General features: G+C 40.4%; 1 protein-coding gene across 5 annotated transcripts in view; it reads right to left on the bottom strand.

The window, feature by feature from the left end:
• The window catches only part of LOC149258306 (organellar oligopeptidase A, chloroplastic/mitochondrial-like), a 403,930-nt gene that overhangs the window by 15,487 nt on the left and 367,107 nt on the right, over positions 1-21,336 (bottom strand). Inside the window, exon 17 of one of the 5 annotated variants that reach the window (XM_089415115.1) lies at positions 17,460-17,862. The exons of the other annotated variants lie outside the window; for them this stretch is intronic. Within the exon in view, the coding sequence (XP_089271241.1) occupies positions 17,857-17,862 (6 nt within the window). The 3' untranslated portion in view covers positions 17,460-17,856. Of the gene's footprint in view, positions 1-17,459; positions 17,863-21,336 lie in introns of those variants that run through there. 5 annotated transcript variants of the gene reach the window in all.

The raw sequence follows: 21,336 nt of genomic DNA on the forward strand, positions 1-21,336 counted from the left end.
GGGACAGCAAAAGGAAAAATTACAGTTGCTGATTTTTCACTCAGAAAATTCCAGCAAGCTGATTTTTTCATAAACAGCAGTTTTATCTTTACTACAGCAGTGCTATTTTTCAGTTTTAGGACAGCAGGATGTCATTGGGATTGAGGGTGGAGGATAGGCTGGATGGGCATATAAATTACAGCGTTTGGAAGGAGAGAATGCAGAGTATCTTTGAGGAGGCAGAAGTCTGGGATATCATGGTGCATACCGCACAGAACCCTGTTGTTGTGCCCACTGATGTTACTCAGTTGGCTGAATATAAAAAGAAGAACAATAAGGGTAAGAGGTTGATTCTAGACGGAATCAAAGACCATTGCATTCCTCATGTGAGAGGAAAGAGCAATGCCCATGAGATGTGGACAGCATTGTCCAATCTCTACCAGAGTACCAATGAGAACCGGAAGATGGTCCTGAAGGAGAAGCTGAAAAACATTAAGATGGGTAATGATAGTGCAGCTGAATATCTCACAAAGATTACTAATGTGAGAGATGAGTTAGTAGCGATTGGAGAGGCCATTCCACCCACTGAGTTGGTGCGGATTGCAGTGAATGGCCTCCCCCGTTCATGGTTGAACTTTGCTGATGGGGTTTGTGCACGTGAGACCCTTCCCACATGGGAGAGGTTTTGGGATGATTGTATTCCTACAGAGATCAGGAAAGGTCAGCTTGGGGCAGCCAAGCCAGTTGAGCAGGATGAGGATGTAGCACTGGTGGCAGGAGGCAAGAAAGGCAAAGGGAAGAAGCAGGCTTCCACAAGCAGTGGTGGGGGCAAAGGCAAAGGTAAAGGTAAACAGGGAACACACAGAAGGACTATTCCAAGGTGAAGTGTTGGAATTGTCAAAAGATGGGACACTATGCAGTTGTGTGTCCGGAGAAGAAGAAGAAGAAGGGGAAGAACCAGGACGTGGCAGCTTCAGCAGAGATTGAGGACTTTGCTAGTCGTTTTGACCGAGAGTTTGCGTTCACTACATGTGAGTCCTCTAGTGCAGGATCACCTGCCACACAAGTTCAGAGGGAGCATGCTTTTCCCTCGATTAGCGGAGCATCTACAGGTATCTGGTATGTGGACAGTGGGGCTTCACGTCACATGACAGGAGTCCGTGAGTACTTCTCAGAGCTTTCAGAGAGTGGTACTGATATTGAGGTAGTACTCGGTGATGACAGAGTTGTAGAGCAGTCGGGGTGGGGACAGTGACATTTCAGAGGGAGTCCAAACCTCCCTTGAAGGTGTCAGAGGTTCTTTATGTGCCAGGGATGAGGAAGAACCTCATATCCGTCTCAGCTTTGAAGGACAGAGGATATGAGGTACTGTTCAGGGGAGGACAGGTGTTGATGTATCCCAGGGGCGCTCCAGCTGATTCAGCTAGAGTGATAGGTGTACGCCATGCAAAGGTGTACAAGTTTGCATTTCAGCCCCTTTTGGCATTGAGCAGTAGTACCGACAGCAGAGCTAGCAGTTCTGAGCTGTGTGAGATTTGGCACCGCAGGATGGGACATATGTATCATGGAGCCTTGAGGACATTGCGGGAGATCACTACAGGTGTGCCAGATTTCAGTACTGATCACTTTGATACTTGCAGAGGTTGTGCGATGGGCAAATTTGCCAAATCCCCTTTTCCCAGCAGTGACAGCAGAGCGACAGGGATACTTGATTTGATTCATTTCGATGTGAGCGGTCGGATGTCTCATGTTTCCTTGAGTGGATATGAGTACTATGTGTTATTCATTGATGATCACTCCAGGAGGACCTGGTTTATTTTTTGAAGACCAAGAGTGAGGTCTTCAAGCGGTTTCAGGAGTTCAGAGCTCTTGTGGAGACTCAGACAGGTCGAAAGATCAAGTCCTTGAGGTCGGACAATGGAAGAGAGTACACCCTTGGAGAGTTTGTTGACTATTGTGCGGAGGCAGGCATTAGGAGGGAGTTCACTGTTCCTTACAACCCCCAGCAGAATGGGGTTGCAGAGAGGAAGAACAGATCCATCACAGGGGCTGCCAAAGCCATGTTACATGATCAGGGGTTGCCATTGTTCTTGTGGGCAGAAGCCTGCAACACAGCTGTTTACTTGCAGAACAAGAGTCCGCATCGTGCCTTGGGGCACATGACTCCGGAGGAGGCTTTCTCTGGGAAGAAGCCTGATATTGGTCATCTTCATATCTTTGGATGCATTACATACTCCTATATACCCAAGGAGAAGAGGACCAAACTAGAGCCCACCGCAGAGAAGGGTATCTTTGTGGGCTACAGTGAGACCTCAAAGGCCTTTCGGATTTACATTCCTGCACAGAGGAGAGTTGTTGTCAGACGGGATGTGAAGTTCGAGGAGGACAGGGCCTTTAGGAGGTCACGGGAGTTAGAGTATCTGGATCAGCCAGACCCTCAGCAGCAGTTGAGTCAGTCGCAGGGATCCAGTGGGCAGGGATCAGAAGGATCAGGAGGTACATCTATGAGGATGTCAGGTCCGTCAGTGAGCAGTGGCTCATCAAGCCAGAGGGGTGGTGCTCCGGGCAGCATGCAGAGCAGTTCACAGAGCAGTTCACTAGGGAGTCCACTGATGGACAGTTCACACGGTAACTCAGCTTCTACAGGTTCAGGTGCAGGCAGGAGGACAGCAGACAGACAGTCAGGAGTTCAGACTACTGATGATGATGAGGAGGAGGAGTTTCATTCTCCGGTGGGAGAAGTGCGCTCAGGGAAGAGGAAGCCCAAGTGGCTTCAGGACACCTTGAGAGATGCCACATCTGTTGCTGAGCCGAAGAGGCCGGTCAGAGAGAGTAGACCACCTGAGAGGTTTTGTAGCTATATGGCGATGGTTACCAGCATCCTTGACTCTGAGCCTTCTAGCTATGAGGAGGTAGCTAGCCAGCAGGTCTGGAGAGAGGCCATGCAGGAGGAGTATTCTTCTATCATGAAGAATGATGTTTGGGAGGTGGTGCCGAGGCCTGAGGGCAAATCCGTGGTTACTTCCAGATGGCTTTACAAGGTAAAGCATGCTGCAGATGGCAGCATTGAGAAATTCAAAGCGAGGTTTGTGGCTAGAGGGTTCTCCCAGGTAGAGGGAGTTGATTATGAGGAGACCTTCGCTCCCGTGGCTCGATATACTTCGATCCGCTCCATTATATCGATAGCAGCAGAGATGGGTTGGAAGATCCACCAGATGGATGTGAAGACCGCATTTCTCAATGGCTTCATACAGGAGGAGGTGTACATTGAGCAGCCACAGGGCTTTGAGGTGCATGGGAAGGAGTCCCATGTGTGCAGATTGAAGAAGGCCCTTTATGGCCTGAAGCAAGCTCCCAGAGCTTGGTACTCCAGGATAGATGCATACTTGCAGGGGATGGGTTTCACAAAGAGTGAGGCAGATCCGAACCTTTACTTTATTGTGATTAGTGAGGAGCCTCTCATTCTGGTGCTGTATGTGGATGACTTGATCATTACAGGTGCAGAGAGACTCATAGAGCACTGCAAGAGAGATCTTGTGGCGGAGTTTGAGATGAAGGACATCGGCTTGATGCATTACTTTTTGGGTTTGGAGGTGTGGCAGGAGGAGGGGCATTTCTTTCTAGGGCAAGGGAAGTATATTGTGGACATCCTTAGCAGATTCCACATGGAGGATTGTAGACCCATGTCGACACCGATGATCACCAACTGGAAGAAGCTTCATGCTTCGGATTCCGAGTTGGTGGATCCCACATTGTACAGGCAGCTGATTGGTTCCTTGATGTATTTGGTCAACACTAGACCAGATATCTGTTTTGCAGTCAACACGATGAGTCAGTTTATGTGTGAGCCTAGGAAGGTTCACTGGGTGGCTGCAAAACATATTTTGCGGTACTTGCAGGGGACAGTGGATTATGGTCTGGACTACAGGCAGGGAGATGGAGTGAGATTGGCAGGATACACTGATTCTGATTGTGCAGGTTGTGCTTCTGATAGGAAGAGCACTTCAGGGTGCTGTTTTGGGTTGGGTTCAGCAGTAGTGTCATGGTTCAGCCGGAAGCAGCAGTCAGTAGCACTGAGTTTAGCGGAAGCAGAGTATATGGCAGCCAGTCTAGCTAGTTGTGAGGCTATCTGGCTTCGCAAGATGTTGTTTGGCTTATTTGGTCAGCCGTTGAGACCTTCAGTGATTTACTGTGATAATCAGAGTTGCATTAAACTCACGGAGAATCCAGTATTTCATGACAGGTCAAAGCATATCGGGATCAGATATCATTTCATCAGAGACTATGTTCAGAAGGGAGCTGTGAAGCTTGAGTATATTTCCACTGATGAGCAGGTTGCAGATATTCTTACCAAAGCCTTACCACGGGGCAAGCATGTCTACTTCAGGGACAAGATGGGTGTGGTGAGGAACACCTTCCTCGGTAAGAGGGAGTGTTGAAATTTGGTACTGGAGGACAGGTGGTTCCCTTAGGCTTTGATCTTTGGCCTAGGGAAAAGTGTCCAAAAGAATTTAATTTTTCTCCTAAAGTGACTTTATAATTTTATAAAGTTAAATTTAATTTAAAAGTGACTTTAAGTGATAAAGTTACTAAGTCTAATTTTAAAGTAATTTTTATAAAGTAAATGAAAAATTAAAAAGGAAAAGTGACTTTGGAAATAAATGACTAAGTGGGTCTTTATTAAAGTGGGGTGAATTAAAAAATAGAAAGTGAGATTTAAATGAGCATTTAATCTAAGCCATTGATCTAAATCTATTTCAGCCATTGGATTTAGAGATCACCCAAAAGTCACTTGGATCACCCAAAAGTCACTTGGAGTTATATTAAAGGAGGAAAAGGAGGAAAAGGTCATTCATTCTTTCATGAGCAGATTGGGAGAAGGAGAGCAAGAGAGCAAAAGAGATTTCTGAGTAGGGAGGAGAAGGAGACAGCAGCTTGGCACACATTCCAAGGCAGCAGTGGAGCAGATTTGTACAGCTGATTCAGCGCATAGTGAAAGGCAGATTTTTGCACAAAAATCGAGGAGCAGTTTGTTGATTTTTCTGCACACAAAACGGAGGTCGTACAGCATTTATTGCTGTCCTGTTTGCTGTAATTTCCAGATTGCTGTGAGGCACGTGAAAGGAGATAAGTTGTAAATTTGCTTGCTGATTTTTTGCTGAATAATTCTCACTATAAAAAGGCAATTTTCAGAAATAAAGAAGAGCTCTCAAACTGGTTTTCCCCAAGAGTTGTAGGGGGTTTTTCCAGGGTCAAGTTGACCAAAAATATCAGTGTTTTAATGTGTTTTAATGGCTGTTTTTGATTGCTGATTTTTAATTCTGCAATTTCCAGCATTCTGAAAAATTTCCAGAATTTGTGTTTTCAGCAATATTTATTTTTTCAGTCTGTTAAATGTATGGTTATGGGAATGGGCATTTAACTACATGGGAGAAATAAGGAGAAACTGAAAACCGGGGTGGGAAAACAGAAATTTTTACACCAAGGAGAGAATAACCACCTTTTAATGCCTCAGCAAACTAGACTAGACTAAAAAGTAATGGGTGGTATTATCTTTTTCATCTGCCTCCTTAACCATTTTTCAGTTTATCTTGCTGCGATTGAAAATGTAAGATTCTTTAACTAACATCTTCTATCTCTAGAAAGTGGGTTCTTGGCATGTTGTGTACGATCTTTGTTTGCTGTCTGTGAAGTTTGGATCATGAAAATCTGGAATCAGCTATAAAGTTTCTTCTGCTATTATTAGTGAGAAGGTTTCTAGCTTTGACTGGTCGATGTTTCCCATTAAGAGATTGAGTTGCTATGTTTGTTCTTTTTCTAGTTGATGAACTAGGTAGGAGGCCATGGTTGGTTGATGTTCCAAGCATAAGTAGATGTAATACATTGTTGTAGAGAAGGAACTGACTCATCCCTTGACTGGTTGATGCTCTGTTACAAGTTCTGAAGCTGTAGCAGAAAGTTCCCTTGTCATGGTTGTGTAGTCTCCCAATAAAATACGGACACCCAAGGTAGAACTGATCCATGTGAATTTGGTTACCCAAAGATTCATCAATATTTAAAAAGGGAAAAAGCTCATTAACTGCACTTATATTTTTTTCTAAATATCCTTAGTGCCCACCGTGAAACATGTTTCCACGATGATAGTCCTGCAAGTCCCTTACCCAGCTGAATGAGGCTAAGGCCATCACATTGCAGTCAGCAATAATAATACCATACCCTAATCCTCCATTAAGAAATTGTTGTGATTGTAGTTGGCAGGCATTCCCATTTGGTAACTACTCTGGAATCCTATGTTAGTTGGTTATTATTAAATAGTCACCAAAAGTCCCCACAAGAGCACAGTCCATTTTGGAAATGATGGAAACGATTGGCATCCCTCACAATGATTTCTCGCCCAGCTATTTTAGAGATTAACTTGGTAGCAGTGTGGCAATCTCCACATACTCGGAGATTCTTCATAATTCTAAGAGGCATCTCGGGTATTGTGCTGATAAGACCAAAAGCAATTGCCAGCTTCTCACGGTGGTAACGTAGGGCATTTTCTCTCTGTTCCTTAGACACATCATGCAGCACAAAAATTGTGTCAGGCACATAACCTGAACTTCTCAGCTGCCTAGCCAGTTCCTCCAACTTTGCATAGATCTTATCAGTCTGTGAATGAGATCTATCATCAGCGACAAATAAATGTACTTTATCCTTCACCTGAATCCAACTGCACCTAGGATCCTTTATCACGCTTTTGCCTTTCATCAATTTTCTCACACGTGCTACATCGTTCCACTTTGAAGAAGTTGCATAAATGTTTGAGACGAGTACATACACTGAAGAATTTCTGGTTCCAACTCAAGAAGATAGTCCGCTGGCAATTTTCCTATATCTGCGTTTGCATGAACTTTGCTAGCACCAAGCACTATATTCCACACCAATGCAACAGGTTCATATGACATTTCGTTGATGAATTGTACAGCTTCTTCAAGTTTTCCAGCACGACAAAGAATGTCAACCATGTAGGTATAATGCTTCAATTTTTGCATGACACCATGATCTTGAAACATAACATCGAAGTAATGACGACCTTCATCCACTAGGCCTGCATGGCTACATGCACTAAGAACACCAATGAAAGTGACATCGTTTGGCATAATTCCAGATTGTTGCATTTGTTCAAAAAGGGTAAGAGCCTCCTTGCCAAGTCCATGCTGAGCATACCCTGAAAGCATTGCGTTCCACGAGACTGTATTTCACTCTGGAACTTGATCAAACACTTTTCATGCGTCCTCCAAGCACCCACATTTAGAATACATGTCTACCAGGGCACTCCCTACGTAGACATCTGCCTCGACCACAATTTTGATGATATGAACAAAACCTGCTTGCCCTGTTCTAGAGCTGTTAAGTGGGCACATGCCCTAAGCACACTGGCAAATGTGATCTGATTTGGAATCATACCTAACCTTTGCAATTCACAAAGAAGAACCAAAGCCTCTTCTCTATGGTCATTCTGAGCATATCCCGTGATTATCGAATTCCAAGAGACCATACCTCTTTCAACAAGGCTGTCAAAACTCTCCGCGCATTCATTATGTTCCCACATTTGCAATACATGTCAACAAGGGAACTTGCAACAGAGGCATCAGACTGAAACCCTGATTTAATGATATAAGTATGCATCTGCTTTCCATGTTCTGGGGTTTCTAGACTGGCACATGCACCAAGCACACTGGCAAGAGTGATGTGATCGATTTTTAGTGTTGCCAGTAGCATTTTAAAGAATAGTTTTTGTGCCAACTCAGCATATCCAACCAGTGCATATCCCGCAATCATTGCATTCCAGGAGATAACTTCCTGCTCAGGCATTTTTTTTCAAAGACTTTGTGTGCATTGTCAACATCTCCACATTTGGCATACATTGTCAAAAAAGCATTTCCAACAGAAACCTATGCTTGGAATCTGACTTTTACGATGAACCCGTGGACTTGCTTACCCTGTTCTAAGGCTTCTGGCTTATCTAATGCACTGAGAACACTGGTAAGTGTATATTGATTCAGATTCCCAACTGCTCGTTGCACTTGGTTAAAAGGTGTTGACATCCCCATTCTGGGCATATCCCAAAATCATTGTAGTCCACGAGACAACAGCTCGATTAGGCATTTTGTCAGATAGTTTACGTGCACTCTGGATGTGTTTGCACTTGCTGTACATGTCAACAAGTCCACTGCCAACAAACATATCGAATTCAAACCCAGTTTTGATAATGTGGGCATGAGCTTGCTCGCCCTGTTCCAATGCCACAAGCCCAGCGCATGCCCGGAGAACACTGGCAAATGTGAATGCACTCATTCCTGTGGTCTCCCTTTGTATTTGGCAAAAGAGTTTCCAAGCCTTGTCATCGCATCCATTCCTCACATATCCTGCAATTGATGTATTCCACAATACCAAATCCCGATAAGCAATTCGATCAAACACTCACCGCAAACTCCCAGTGCTTTTGCAATTGGCATACATGTCCACAAGCACACTACCAACAAAGACATCGAATTCAAAACCATATTCAATTATGAATGCATGAATCTGCTTCCCTAGTTCGATATTTGCTAGTCTAGAACATGCTCTGGCAACTCTAATAAACGTGAAGGAATTCAGCCTCACTTCCATGGACATCATTCGAACAAAAAGCTCTAGTACCTCTTCCTCGTGCCCCTATTGCTGCGCATACCCAGCAATTAAGGCATTCCATGAAACCACGTTTCGTTCAGACATTTTGTCAAACACTTGACATGCATCCTCAATATTTGTTAACTCTTCAAATCCTCACATTAAAGTGCTCTCACTTTTTGTTTGAATAAGTCGCAATCTATCAAGGCGTTTCAAAGTAGATTTTTGCACTATTATTATAAACCTTCAGATAAGCGCTAATCCCTTGATTCCTCCATTTGAAAAAAGAATAAAAAATAAGCCATTCCTTTTATTACTTTTGAGAATTTTGAATGGTTTTTAAAATTAGTTGGATGTTCCCAAACGACAATATCTTCTAAAGCTTCAAAGGAGTGGGTGCACTTGATGTTATCATTGAAGTTGCTTCAAGATTTGGATTTCGAATTTCCAAAACGGTTCAACATCATTAAGAAGTTTGGGGATTGATGACAATGTGATTTAGGCCATTGATCATATTCTCATTTTGAAGGTTTTGTGGAATCATTTTCAACTCAACTAATGGTCAAATTCAAACAAACAATTTAGTTGCACATTGGGAAGGAGGGAGACTATTGAGAAAAGTGTTATCTATCTATCTATTTATATATTTAGAACCATTCCAAAGTTTTTAAAGCCACATTTGTTTTTCATAAGGGATCATCTATTCCCAGATTAGTCAAGATTTTTTTATTTTGGAGAGCAACCAATTGAGCCAATGCAAGGAGCTTCTTAGAAATACAGTTTGAAGGATAAATATTGCACTTCCCCTCCATCTTGATTTATAAGCATTTTGAACTCAACCTCGAACTTTGATAGTCTTAGGACATGTACTTTTGATCTCAGGTTTCTAGGCATTTTGATTAAGCCATCAACATTGGTAGAGTTAGAGATAATTAGGCCAAGCTTGTGCTTGCTTTTGAATTTGTACCTTTTTAGGTCTTATTTGTTCGAGAGTATCCTTCAAATGGATAGCACATAAAGAGCTACTATGGCACCTTTGTTAATGTGCTCTAGGCCACTAAATTCCACCTCTTGTTCAATAGGGTTACACAACTTTGAATTCTATGTCTCACACAATGAATAACAATGAAAACCTCTTAATTCTTTCATTGAATAACAATACTAATACATTGTGTTGTTTTGAAATGCATGATTGGTAGGGTTGTCTCAATGATCCCAAATAAGGTGAAAATGAAAGAAACAACTTCAATTACTTAAACCAAAGTAAAGGAAGGCGCCGCCATTATATACTCTAGTACTTCCAACAAGATAACCTTCCCCATTTTTATGAATATGCGGATCTCTTCAAGATGTACAAAGAAGAGGTTGAGAGACCAACATTTGCCAATCCAAGTGAATAAGACAATAACCATGCTATTACAAATGACAATGTATGAATATCCCATCTTTATAATGTGGTAATGAGATCAACAATCTTCCATTGCTTGGACATGCAGCCCAAGTTCATTAATTGTATAGTTAAGTCTGCCACATCACAATGATTAAATTTGGCCGAAGGATGTGTCACTTGAACGTTTTGAACAAACTCTGTAATGGTCTCAGAATTCTGATTGAAGAATGAGGTGAACTATATTTTACATTTGAAATTTTCAGTTTTGTTCCCACTAATCTGTACCTGAGGTCTTTGTTTTGATGCCAACCTCAGTGTCTATTAAATATATGGATGGTGTGAACAATATTTGCATTGAAAATTTGCAGTTTTTGAGCCAGTAATTTATACCCAAAATGTGTCCCAATCTAAAGAATGTAGTCAGTTCTATTTGACATACGAGGGTGGATTTTATTCTGACGATAGTAGATTATCATTATTCTTATTTAAGATATAGTAGATTTTCCATTCGGATAGTAGGATTATCTTTCAGATAGTATATTTGTCATTCTTCATAGAGGAAGTCATAATAACAAATCTCGAATTTGAGAAGTAAATGACTATGAAGCGTGAGAATTCAGATTAGGATGTGTTGAAATACCCTATATGTCACGTTAATGATTATTCTATGGGTGGTGGAATCTTCTAGTGAAAACATAGATTGAATACCATGGACTTGTGTAAGGCTTATTGTGATAATTGTTTTTAATGATCTTAAATTAAATGAGAAGATCAATTCGTAGAGAAATTGGGATTTTAGAATGGAAGCTTATTTAGTTAATGAAAGACCAATGAAAATATTAGAATACACTTTTACCCTTATTCTAGCGTTGAATAAAATGCCGTGAAAAGTAATGTGTCTCTAGTTTTGGATAAAAGGACCCTCAGCTTTCTTCGCAACTTTTGTGGTCACTGGCCACTTGTGAAAGGAGTAGGCATCTTTAAAAATGCAGTGCCATTTAGAAGGGAAATACTAATAGCAGCAGGGCAAAGGCGATTATTCCATTCGTTTAATTATTTCTTATTTGTCTGGTCATATTGTGAGCTGCATTATATATCATGAAATTGTTTTAGTACTAGTAAACAATGATTAAATATATAATAAATTTGAACCTTTGACATTTAGAGGACATTTCTCTCAATTTACAAAAAATAAAATATGAAAATCATGCTAGGAATAGTTCTGAAGTTTTGAGTCTTTTATTTTCAAGATTAACTAATTGGTTTGGAAGATGAAAACCCATAAAATTGGAAGAGTGGGACTTTTATATTCACTAAGGTTTTAAAGAAACTATATGCATGAAACTTATACTAGCACCTTCTAGTGGAATTTATAGTGCACTAATCCGTCACTTGCCAATATTTCGGTTTTGGTACCACCTTATAGCATATCCGGGTTCAAATGTTATTTTCCATGGTGGACAGTTGAATCCGTTTCAACTCTAATTGTTATCAAGGGGTTTCACAAGGTTGTCACATGAGCATCTGTGATGCCCATTTTGACTTAGATAGCTACCCATACTAAGGCTCTATTTTGCAGTTCCATGTTATTATTTATGAACATTATGTAATATTGATGCATTTGGTTGGACACGTGAAACTACTTAGGTTTGATTTTGATGATGAAAATGTTTGATGTATGACCAAATGTATGACGTACTTGGTGATGATTTATCTAGTGCGTGACTTATCAGAGCTATAGTTGCTTCATGTATGGCTTAAGTGGATATGATTTATCTAATAAGTAATGTAATGAGATTATGATTTGTTTCCAATATGAACTACAAAATTGACATGTGGATACTAGACTAAATAATGTGATGATTATATGTCTTGTTGTTATATAAATGCATGAATGAGAGCTAACCCGCAAGGGGGAAGAACTATATGATAGCTGAGATCTACTCTTCTAATGAGGGAAGGTCGAGACATCCCATGGGGAAGGTATAATGTACATTATTCTACTACATTTGGTATCTACTTGATATGTACTCTTATGACGAGTGAAATGCAAATGACAGGTGGCAAGACGACCTGACTGGATTATTCGATGACAAGTCCAACCAGCTCTGTAGTATGGTCCGTGTTAGGGCATTGACTCTAGTTGTAAGGAGCGGTGGAGGCATTTCCCACTATGTATCCTTCGAAACCTGGAATCGTGAGAGGGCAGTGGTGGACACGCTCCCCTAGACGTGTGATGACGATTGCCAGTTGCCTGCTGGGGAGTTAGATCAATGTATTCGATGCTTCCACCATGTCGGTTTTATCAGTGGCTAGTATGGCCGTTGCCACTGATAAAACAACAGAGGACGGATAGGGTGGGAATGGAAGTAGGTCAGGATGGATAGGAGGATATAGATCAGTTGGAGACTCTTGATGGGAAGTAATGTTATTGTCTGACTTATCAAATTTTACTGCTATAACTCTCTCTGGTTTGCTATGCTTTCGAACTCCTTGTATCTTTTCATTCTAACTTAGGGACGAAGTTTTCTGAAGGAGGGGAGTATGTAATGCCCCACTTAAATCTTATCTTGCAAAATTTTATTAATGTTTACATTACCTGAAAATATTGAGAAATATTGATGAATACCTTCATTTGGGAAACTATAAATTTATTGTCTAATATAAAATTCATGATTTCTATTATTCAAATTCCCAACTTGCCTTCTCAAATTGAATCTTAGGTAGGATATGGTCTCCTTCCATTATTTCAAATAATATATATATATATATATATATATATATATATATATATTCATCTCACATTCTCCAATGTACCCTCACATTTACTTGGGAGAAGACATTGTCCTCTCCAACTAATTATCAATATAAATATTCATCTCACATTCCCCAATGTACTCTCACATTTACTTGGGAGAAGACATGGTCCTCTCCAACTAATTATCAATATATATATTCATCTCACATTCCCCAATGTACTCTCACATTTACTTGGGAGAAAACATGGTCCTCTCCAACTAATTATCAATATATATATTCATCTCACATTCCCCAATGTAGTCTCACATTTACTTGGGAGAAGACATGGTCCTCATCTCACATTCCCAAATGTACTCTCCCATTAATTACCTAATTTTATATTCATATCACATTTCTAAATGTACTCTTAGATTTACTTGGGAGAAGAGAAGTCAATTGTAAGGATGAAAGAGAAATTAATGACATTAATGAGAGGTGGTTGAGGTGGAGAAGAGAGGAAGGGCATAAAAGGGGAAGGAGGAGGAGAGAAAGGGGGATGTTGGGTCTTGCTAATGATTTTGGGTTGGCTATGATTTTTAGTGCGTTGAGAGTGATTTTGGAGACCTAGGGACCCTGTGGAGGTTTCTTGGATTAGTTGAGAGGAGGGAAATATTGTTTACCTTGGTCTTGGACACACACACTACATCTAGTTGGACTTGGGCTCGGAGGGCCATAGTTTTTAAAACCGGAACCGGTGACCAGACTGGTCCACCTAATGAACCGGTTTACCGACAGGAACTGGTCTAACCGAGACTGGTTTGGTCTAAACGAACCAGTTTTAGAAAAATACATTAAATAATTAATTTTTAATGAAACAAAACTATTTTTAAGATTTAAAACCATGATTCCAAGACAATAGAGACAAAATATGCAAAGTTTGCTCATTTATATACCATGTAAAGGTGAATATATCAAAATGGCACTGAGTGCAATACATATCATCGAAAAATAGCAAAATACATAAGCAATGAGGCTCTAATGGCCTATAAAGTCCAAAAACAATGCTGCAAGCTATGAGACCATTGGCCTACTACAAGTCTACAATGTACACATGATCAATCATCAAGTTCATCACCACTACTAGCCACAAGATCATCATCAGGAGCTACATGGACATCATCTGGTTCAGACTCTGAGGATGCCTCAGCCTGATCTGCAACCTCAGTATCAATGCCACCAATAACAATAGAAGTGGACCTAACAGAAGCACGAGTTTGTTGACCTGCATGACTAGTGCCTTCCATTGGTTCTTTGACTTTCCTTGATGTCGCTACTGATCCTGGTTCTGATGCCACCACATAATCTGCTTCATCCCCTGCTAAAGCCATGTCGATATCAAAATCAGCCTCAAACACAGGTTCTTCAGTCTCCTCCACCCATTCTGATGTTGGATCAATATCGTCCAACACAATGGGATCTAAATTAGGAGTTTTGCTCATCATTTGGAGCTCCGATTGCATTTATTGCTTACCCCCAAACCATGAAATTCTAAAAACCATTAAGTCTGCTAAATTTTGAGTGAAATCTAAAATTCTAGTTTCTCCATATGAAATCCAATGAGGTCGAAACCACTCTCAAACATCCTAAGTCATTTCATGGTAATATTAAAAATTTAAGTAAAATGATGAAAATGAAAATTAAAGGAAATGTCACTTTTACTTTAAGAATTTAACATTACCATTAATTGCCAACATTGTTAGGGTTGAAATGTGTCAGGAAAATGAGAGGGTAGGCATGTTTTTCTTGGAGGGACTATTTTTGGAGGAAAACAACCCCAAATTTCCCTCAAAACAGCTTCAAAACACACAAAAATGCATTTTGTGGGGGTTATACTTGCCCAGGCAATAAACCGGCCGGTTCCGTCCTAAACTGGCCGGTTAGCACCGGTTTAGGGCAAAAATTGGTGAAATGGGCTAATGAACCAGGTTTTTTGGCCGGTTTCGACCGGTGGGCTTGCTAACCAACCGGTTAGATCGGTAACCGGTTAGACCGGTAACCGGTTAGACCGGTAACTGATTAGCAAGACTAGTTTTTAAAACTATGCGGAGGGCTAGGGAACCTGTGGAGGTTTCCTGGGCTAGGGATTTATTTCCTAGTAGGCTGGGAGGTAAATCCAGTTGGGTTAGTCAAGAGGAGCGTTCAGCAGGAGCAACAGCTCACAGGCATCTCCACCAGCCACCAGTACAGGTATTCCTCTATAGATTGTTCATGTAAATTTATTAAAATGGAATGTTCACTATAAGTTATAAGGATTAGGATGTAAATGGTAAAATTTTCCTTGTTTAAAAGTCTTGTAAGCAAGTAAATTATTGCCTTTGGTCGCATTTAAATTCTAGAGAAATAGATCTGTTAGAAGACCCTAGGATAGGGCTCTTACAAACCCCTTAAAGAGAGAGAGTGCGAATTAGTGGGAAGTGGGGGCCACCAAGGGATACACATGGGCCAAGAGTATATAAGGTAGAAGGAAGGAATTTTCACACTATCTCTTGACTATTACACTTCAGAATTTTATCTCTCTTGGAGTTGTTCAATGCAAGGGTTGGAATGTTGTTGAGCACAAGGATTTCATGCGAAAGCCGCACTAGTTTCGGAGAACTTTGATTGTCTCCCTAGCTAGGAATTTGGGGAGTCCATTCTAGGGCTTCCATAGGGCGATATTTGCAATAGATTGAACTAGTCGTTCACACTTCTTGGCCACATTCAACAGGAAAATGTTCCACAAAATGCAAAAGATGGCCGAGACAAACAAATTTAGCACGTGGGCAAAAACCAATACATGAGCTCTACCCCATCATCATCCCTGGTTCCTACAGGTTCTATGAACCTCCTTCATAATATAGGAACCCATGATTGTCCCAAACCTTGGTGGGCAATGACCGCCCTACCTTAAAAGGGGGTATTCATTACTATATCTTATGCATCATGCTCTTACCCCTTCAGCCTTGCAGTTAATCAAAGAAAATCATGGCAAAAGGCATATAAAGAAGGGTGGAAAAATCAAGGTCGGGGCACCTCATGTACCACGATTTCTCCCTCCTATATATTATAAACCCAAGTGTGGGCTTCCCTTTTATTAGCTACCCTTGTACCCCAACATGTGGCCCAAGGCTGCCCCTTCTCATCCCCTACTTCATTCACCTATCTGTCACATGGCACCACCTTTTAAAGGATGTACCTTGAATATATTATCCCCTTTAGAAGTAGAAACCACTTAATAGGATACTTGGTTAACCCTATTTGGAGTTTAGGAGACAATGGCCCATCACGAAGCCCATTATGGAAGGGCAGGCCATTATGAAGTCCCCACCTGTGGTCCATGATTGGTAAGCTCATTTACTCAATTTCTCTAACGACTTGTTGTACGGGAAGGCTAGGGAATTAAATCTTATCCAGGATTGTAGATGGTCTCCATCTTGGGTTTGGTCTCCCTATACGGGGTCCTAATCCTCCAAAGGGCTACATTGGCACATGTAGGGTGTGCGTTGAGAGCCATGGGCCTCCACAACAATAGACAACACTCCATGGATCCCCGAGGATGGTTAGAGATGCTCAAAATACTCCCATTGGACGAGGAAGATGCACCTAATTCATTTTTGCCCAGTCGTCCCCACAGATGTATCATGCAATTGGTAGCTGACTTAGGACTTGTAGGATGATGTGGCATCCCCTACATTATTATCATAGCCCTTGCAGATGATCTATAAGCATCTTCAACTCATTTTAGAGACCCATGAGGTTATTGATGTGCCCCCATACCTATTGGGAGCACCATAGGTTTATTGTTTGGAGAACAAGGGGCCAACCCCTTTCCCATCACTTTTGAGGGTCCTACTCTTCATTATGGAATCCATGGACCTCATTAGGCCTCTTAGAGGGCCCTATGACATGCATAGATTATTATTTGACCTCTTGAGAGGCTTATTCTTTCACTTGAGAGCTATTTTGGTGGGTTTGTCACCATAAGTTAGATATTAGAACATTATTTTATTTTTGGGGCTTATGTAGGCCAAGGAGGCTAATTCAAACTCCTCATTAGTGTATAAATACGAATGAGATGAGTTCATTTTCTCATCATCACTTTGGATTGGATCTCTTCTCTCTCTTGAGAATTTCACATTTTTTCTTAGTGGATGAATTGGATCTTTATAGATGAATTTTGATGTGTGGATTTGGTCTATCTTATCTTGGAGCTTCTCTCTTGTCAAATTGTGGATGGTTGGATATATTCTATTACATGTAAGTACAATGTCGAAAATATCAGTATCGACAAAATATCGGCTAGGGTCCAGAAAACATCTTATCGGCAATATTGGCAAATATCGAAAAGCATAAAAAATGCATAGTATATTCATTTTTTTCTTCAGATTTCTAAACATATAAAGCAATAACAACATGAACTAAACACATTGGCACATAAATATGAAGAAAGCACTGAGATATATGATGTCAAATAGAAATGATACATCAAACTTCAAAGGCGATACCAAATCCTGCTGATCCCTGATAATTGTCCAATCAAGGACTCAAACAAATAACATCACATATGTTGCTGATCCCTGATAATTGTCCAATCAAGGACTGAAACAAAATAACATCACATATCCTGCTAATGCCTGATAATTGTTTAATCAAGGACTTGAACAAAATAACATCACATATATAAAACTTTAAAAGTATTTCATCATCTTGAGTTATAAACTTATATGTAGCAAAAGTTGCAAAACAAATAAAACTAGTAGCTATCTATCTGAGACCATTGGCCTCCCCCTAGCAACTTTCTTTCTATCTTGTTTAACAATTGCTTCAAGAAATTTTTGTATAACCTCCGCACTAGAAACCATACAGGGCATTACATCTGCATCATGTGCAGTGAGTCTAGCCAGATAGTATTTCAATCGTGTAACCCCTCTTGACATCTTGGCCCCACACAGTTTGCATGATATATATGCCCGATTTGCCCCACCAACAGCCTCCCCATACTCCCAAAATGGGTCCAAGGCTTTTGGCATATTTGACATTTGTAGTGAACCAATTCAAACCTAGGGCACAAAAAAAACAAAAAATTGGCATTAAACCCTCCAACACAAAAAATAATAAGTAATAACCACCTCATTTAAAAAAATTACTACATTATTTGCATTTTTCAATGTGAATGAAAAATGGCAATGAGAGGGTGCATAAGAAACTTGAAAAAAAATGAAGCTTACTGTCCAAATATGGAGAAAACCCTTGCTTTGGCTCATGGTCATGAAAATCATAGCAAATGGAAGAAAAAAACAAAGAAACAAAATGTTAGACCAGGAGGTAACTCCTCAAATGTAATCGTATTATTCATTCAGGGTGTTCATTATTATATACAAGAGGGAGTCACTGTTCAGTTCATCTCTCGATGACTCTTCATTTTCTCTATTATTTATTTACACTAATTACAGTTGTTCACCCAATCCCTATGATTAGGTGTCAACATTCCCCCCTTAATCTGAAGGGATGTTGGTGAGTCCAAGCATCGTTCTGAATCTTTCAAGTTTTTCTCTTCCAAGCGCTTTGGTGAAGATGTTTGTAATCTGCTCATTAGTGGAACAATGGTGAAGATGGATTGTTTGGCCTCAACATGATGTCAAATCAGATGATATTTTGTATTGATGTGCTTCATTCGATCATGAAACTTTGAGTTATTGGCCAACTTTATTGCCAAGGTATTGTCAATGATGAGTGGAGTCGATTGTACTTGTTTTACTTACAAATCTTCCAGAATTTTCCTTAGCCACACAATTTCTTTTGTTGCCTCAGCTGCTGCCACATATTCTGCCTCTATTGTGGAATCTGCTGGAACTGATTGTTTGCGTGATCTCCAGGAGACAGCTCTTGATCCAAGACTCATAGCATAACCCGAAGTAGATACCCCAGTTTCTTTGTCTCCATCGAAATCTGAATCAGAGTATTCAATCAAGATGAAGTCGCCCATCTGTGTATACTTGATTCCAAAGTCGTGAGTTCCCTTCAAGTACTTTAGAACTCTTTTTGCAACAAACCAATGTCCCTCACAAGGCTTTTGCATAAACCTGGAGAGGATTCCAACAAGAAACGAAATGTCTGGTCTGGTAGTAGTTATGTAGTTGAGACTTCCTACAAGATGCCTATACGTTGTTGCATCCTCAAATTCTTTTCCTTCAATGGATGTGAGCTTTAAGTTTTTTTCCATTAGTGTAGTCAGAGGATTGCATTCAGTCATGCCAAACCTGTTCAACAGATCTCCAATGTACTTCTTTTGAGAAAGGAATATGGACTTCGGATGTTGAGTTACTTCAATACCAAGATAGTAATGAACATAGCCCAAATCAGTCATTTCAAAAGCTTTCCTCAATTCCTTCTTTATGGATGCAATGTAGCTCTCATTGTTCCCTGTCATCAAAAGATCATCTACATATACCACAAGATATACAACTGTTTTGCCAACCTTCTTGACAAACAAAGTTGCATCATCAAGATCATAATGTTTGAAATTGAGTTTCAGAAGATGCCCAGTTAGTTTTTCATACCAGCGGTGCGGTGCTTGTTTGAGGCCATACAAGGATTTCACAAGTTTGATTACTTTATGTTCATGTATTTTTACAGCAAATCCTTCAAATCCTTCAGGCTGGGACATAAAAACATTCTCTTTTAGATCTCCATTCAAGAAAGCAATTTTTTCAACCGTTCTGAGCTACTAGGGCAAAGAGTGTCCGAATGGTAACCCATTTTGTTGTGGGGGCAAAAGTCTCCTCATAATCGACCCCTTCCTTCTGTGCAAATCCTTTTGCCACAAGCCTAGCTTTGTGCTTGTCAAGTGAGCCATCAGCTTTATACTTGTTCTTGTAGACCCACTTGCAGCCAATTGGTTTGGTTCCCAATGGAGGATGAACCAGCTTCCAAGTGCCATTCTTTATCAAGGCATCATACTCCTTTTGCATTGCTTCTTTCCATTCATCATGAGAAGTAGCTTCTTTTAAGGAAGTTGGTTCAAAATCTGTAGACAAATTCAATTCACAATCATAAGAAACATCCATATCAACAGGTGAATCAGAGTCATCTACATCACCTCCATTTTACCAGGTTGAACTTCTAGTTCCTTCTTTCCAACCTCATCAGGATGAACACTTTCAAGTGTCTTTGTCGCCACTTTGGGGGACCTTTCTGAGATGGTCCAGGCTGCTCCATTGATTGAGTTGGGACTGAATCAAGATTGAGTCTCCCAATTCTGTCAATCACATCACTCAAAGTATCATCCGTTGTTGGAGTTTCATGCGGGGGAGAGAATGTTTCAAAAGAAGATTCCACAGGTTGATCTAGTATAGGAATCCCCCCTTCAAGGTGTGGAATCTGATTATCAAATTCTTGAAATGATTTTGCATTGTGAATCTATCCAAGCGATCAAGTTGCCGCTCAACAACATTGTCAGTTTTGGATGATTCAAGAAAGATTACATCTTTAGATACAACAAACTTTTTATTGACTTCATCACAGAGACGGTATGCTTTGGAGGTGTTTGAATACCCCAGGATGATACACTTATGACTTCTTGCACCAAGTTTGTTTCTATGTACCTTTGATATCAAGGCATAACATGTGGAACCAAAGACCCTGAGATGCTTTACCGAAGGAATGTGTCCATACCACATTTCATAAGGATTCTTGTTTCTAATAGCATTAGATGGACATCTATTCTTTACATATATATCACATAGAGCTGCATCAGCCCAAAACATCATTTTTACATTTTTGCAAAACATCATGGAGCGCACCATATTTAACATTGTCCTATTCATTCTTTCAACTACTTCATTCTGTTGGGAATTATAAGGCACAATTGTTTGATGTTTGATCCCATGTTGGCGAAGATAGTTTTCAAATTCATTTGAAGTGTATTCTTTTCCATTATTAGTGCGAATAGAGCCAATACGAGATTGTGCATCATTTTCAATCCATGTATGAAGGTTCTTGAATGTTTGAAAAGCATCAGATTTGTTCTTCAATAAATAAACCCAACACATTTTGGTGTAGTCATCAATAGATGTCATCATATATTTATTTCCATTTGCAGAAGGAACAGGCATTGGACCACATAAGTCTGAATGAATGAGTTCAAGTTTTCTATGTGCTCTGGAATGTGAATCATGAAAAGACTGTTTGCTATGCTTTCCTAGAATGCAAGCATCACATTGCTTAAGTTTCCTAGGAATTGTAGAAAAACCAGTAACACCATTTTGATTCAACAAGCGGAGGTTGTCACAGTTCAAGTGTCCAAATCTAGCATGCCATAATAAACTTGATGGAAATGTACCTTCTTCATAATGAGAATTGTATGAGAAATTTTGTGCACGAGCAAAGGTACCCTGCAGCTTGAGAAGCCTTTCTTCTTCTATCCCCGTCATGACAAGTGAGTGATCTGATGCTTTTCTCACCTCAAGCTTGCCATCAAACATATGAATGGAGTGTCCTTGTTGGCGGATGTGGACCAAGGACAACAAGTTTCT

The sequence above is a fragment of the Pinus tabuliformis genome, chromosome 6, assembly GCF_031772625.1.
Source record: "Pinus tabuliformis cultivar Carrire ecotype Pingquan chromosome 6, CPIR1, whole genome shotgun sequence".
NCBI classification, from domain to species: Eukaryota; Viridiplantae; Streptophyta; class Pinopsida; order Pinales; family Pinaceae; genus Pinus; species Pinus tabuliformis.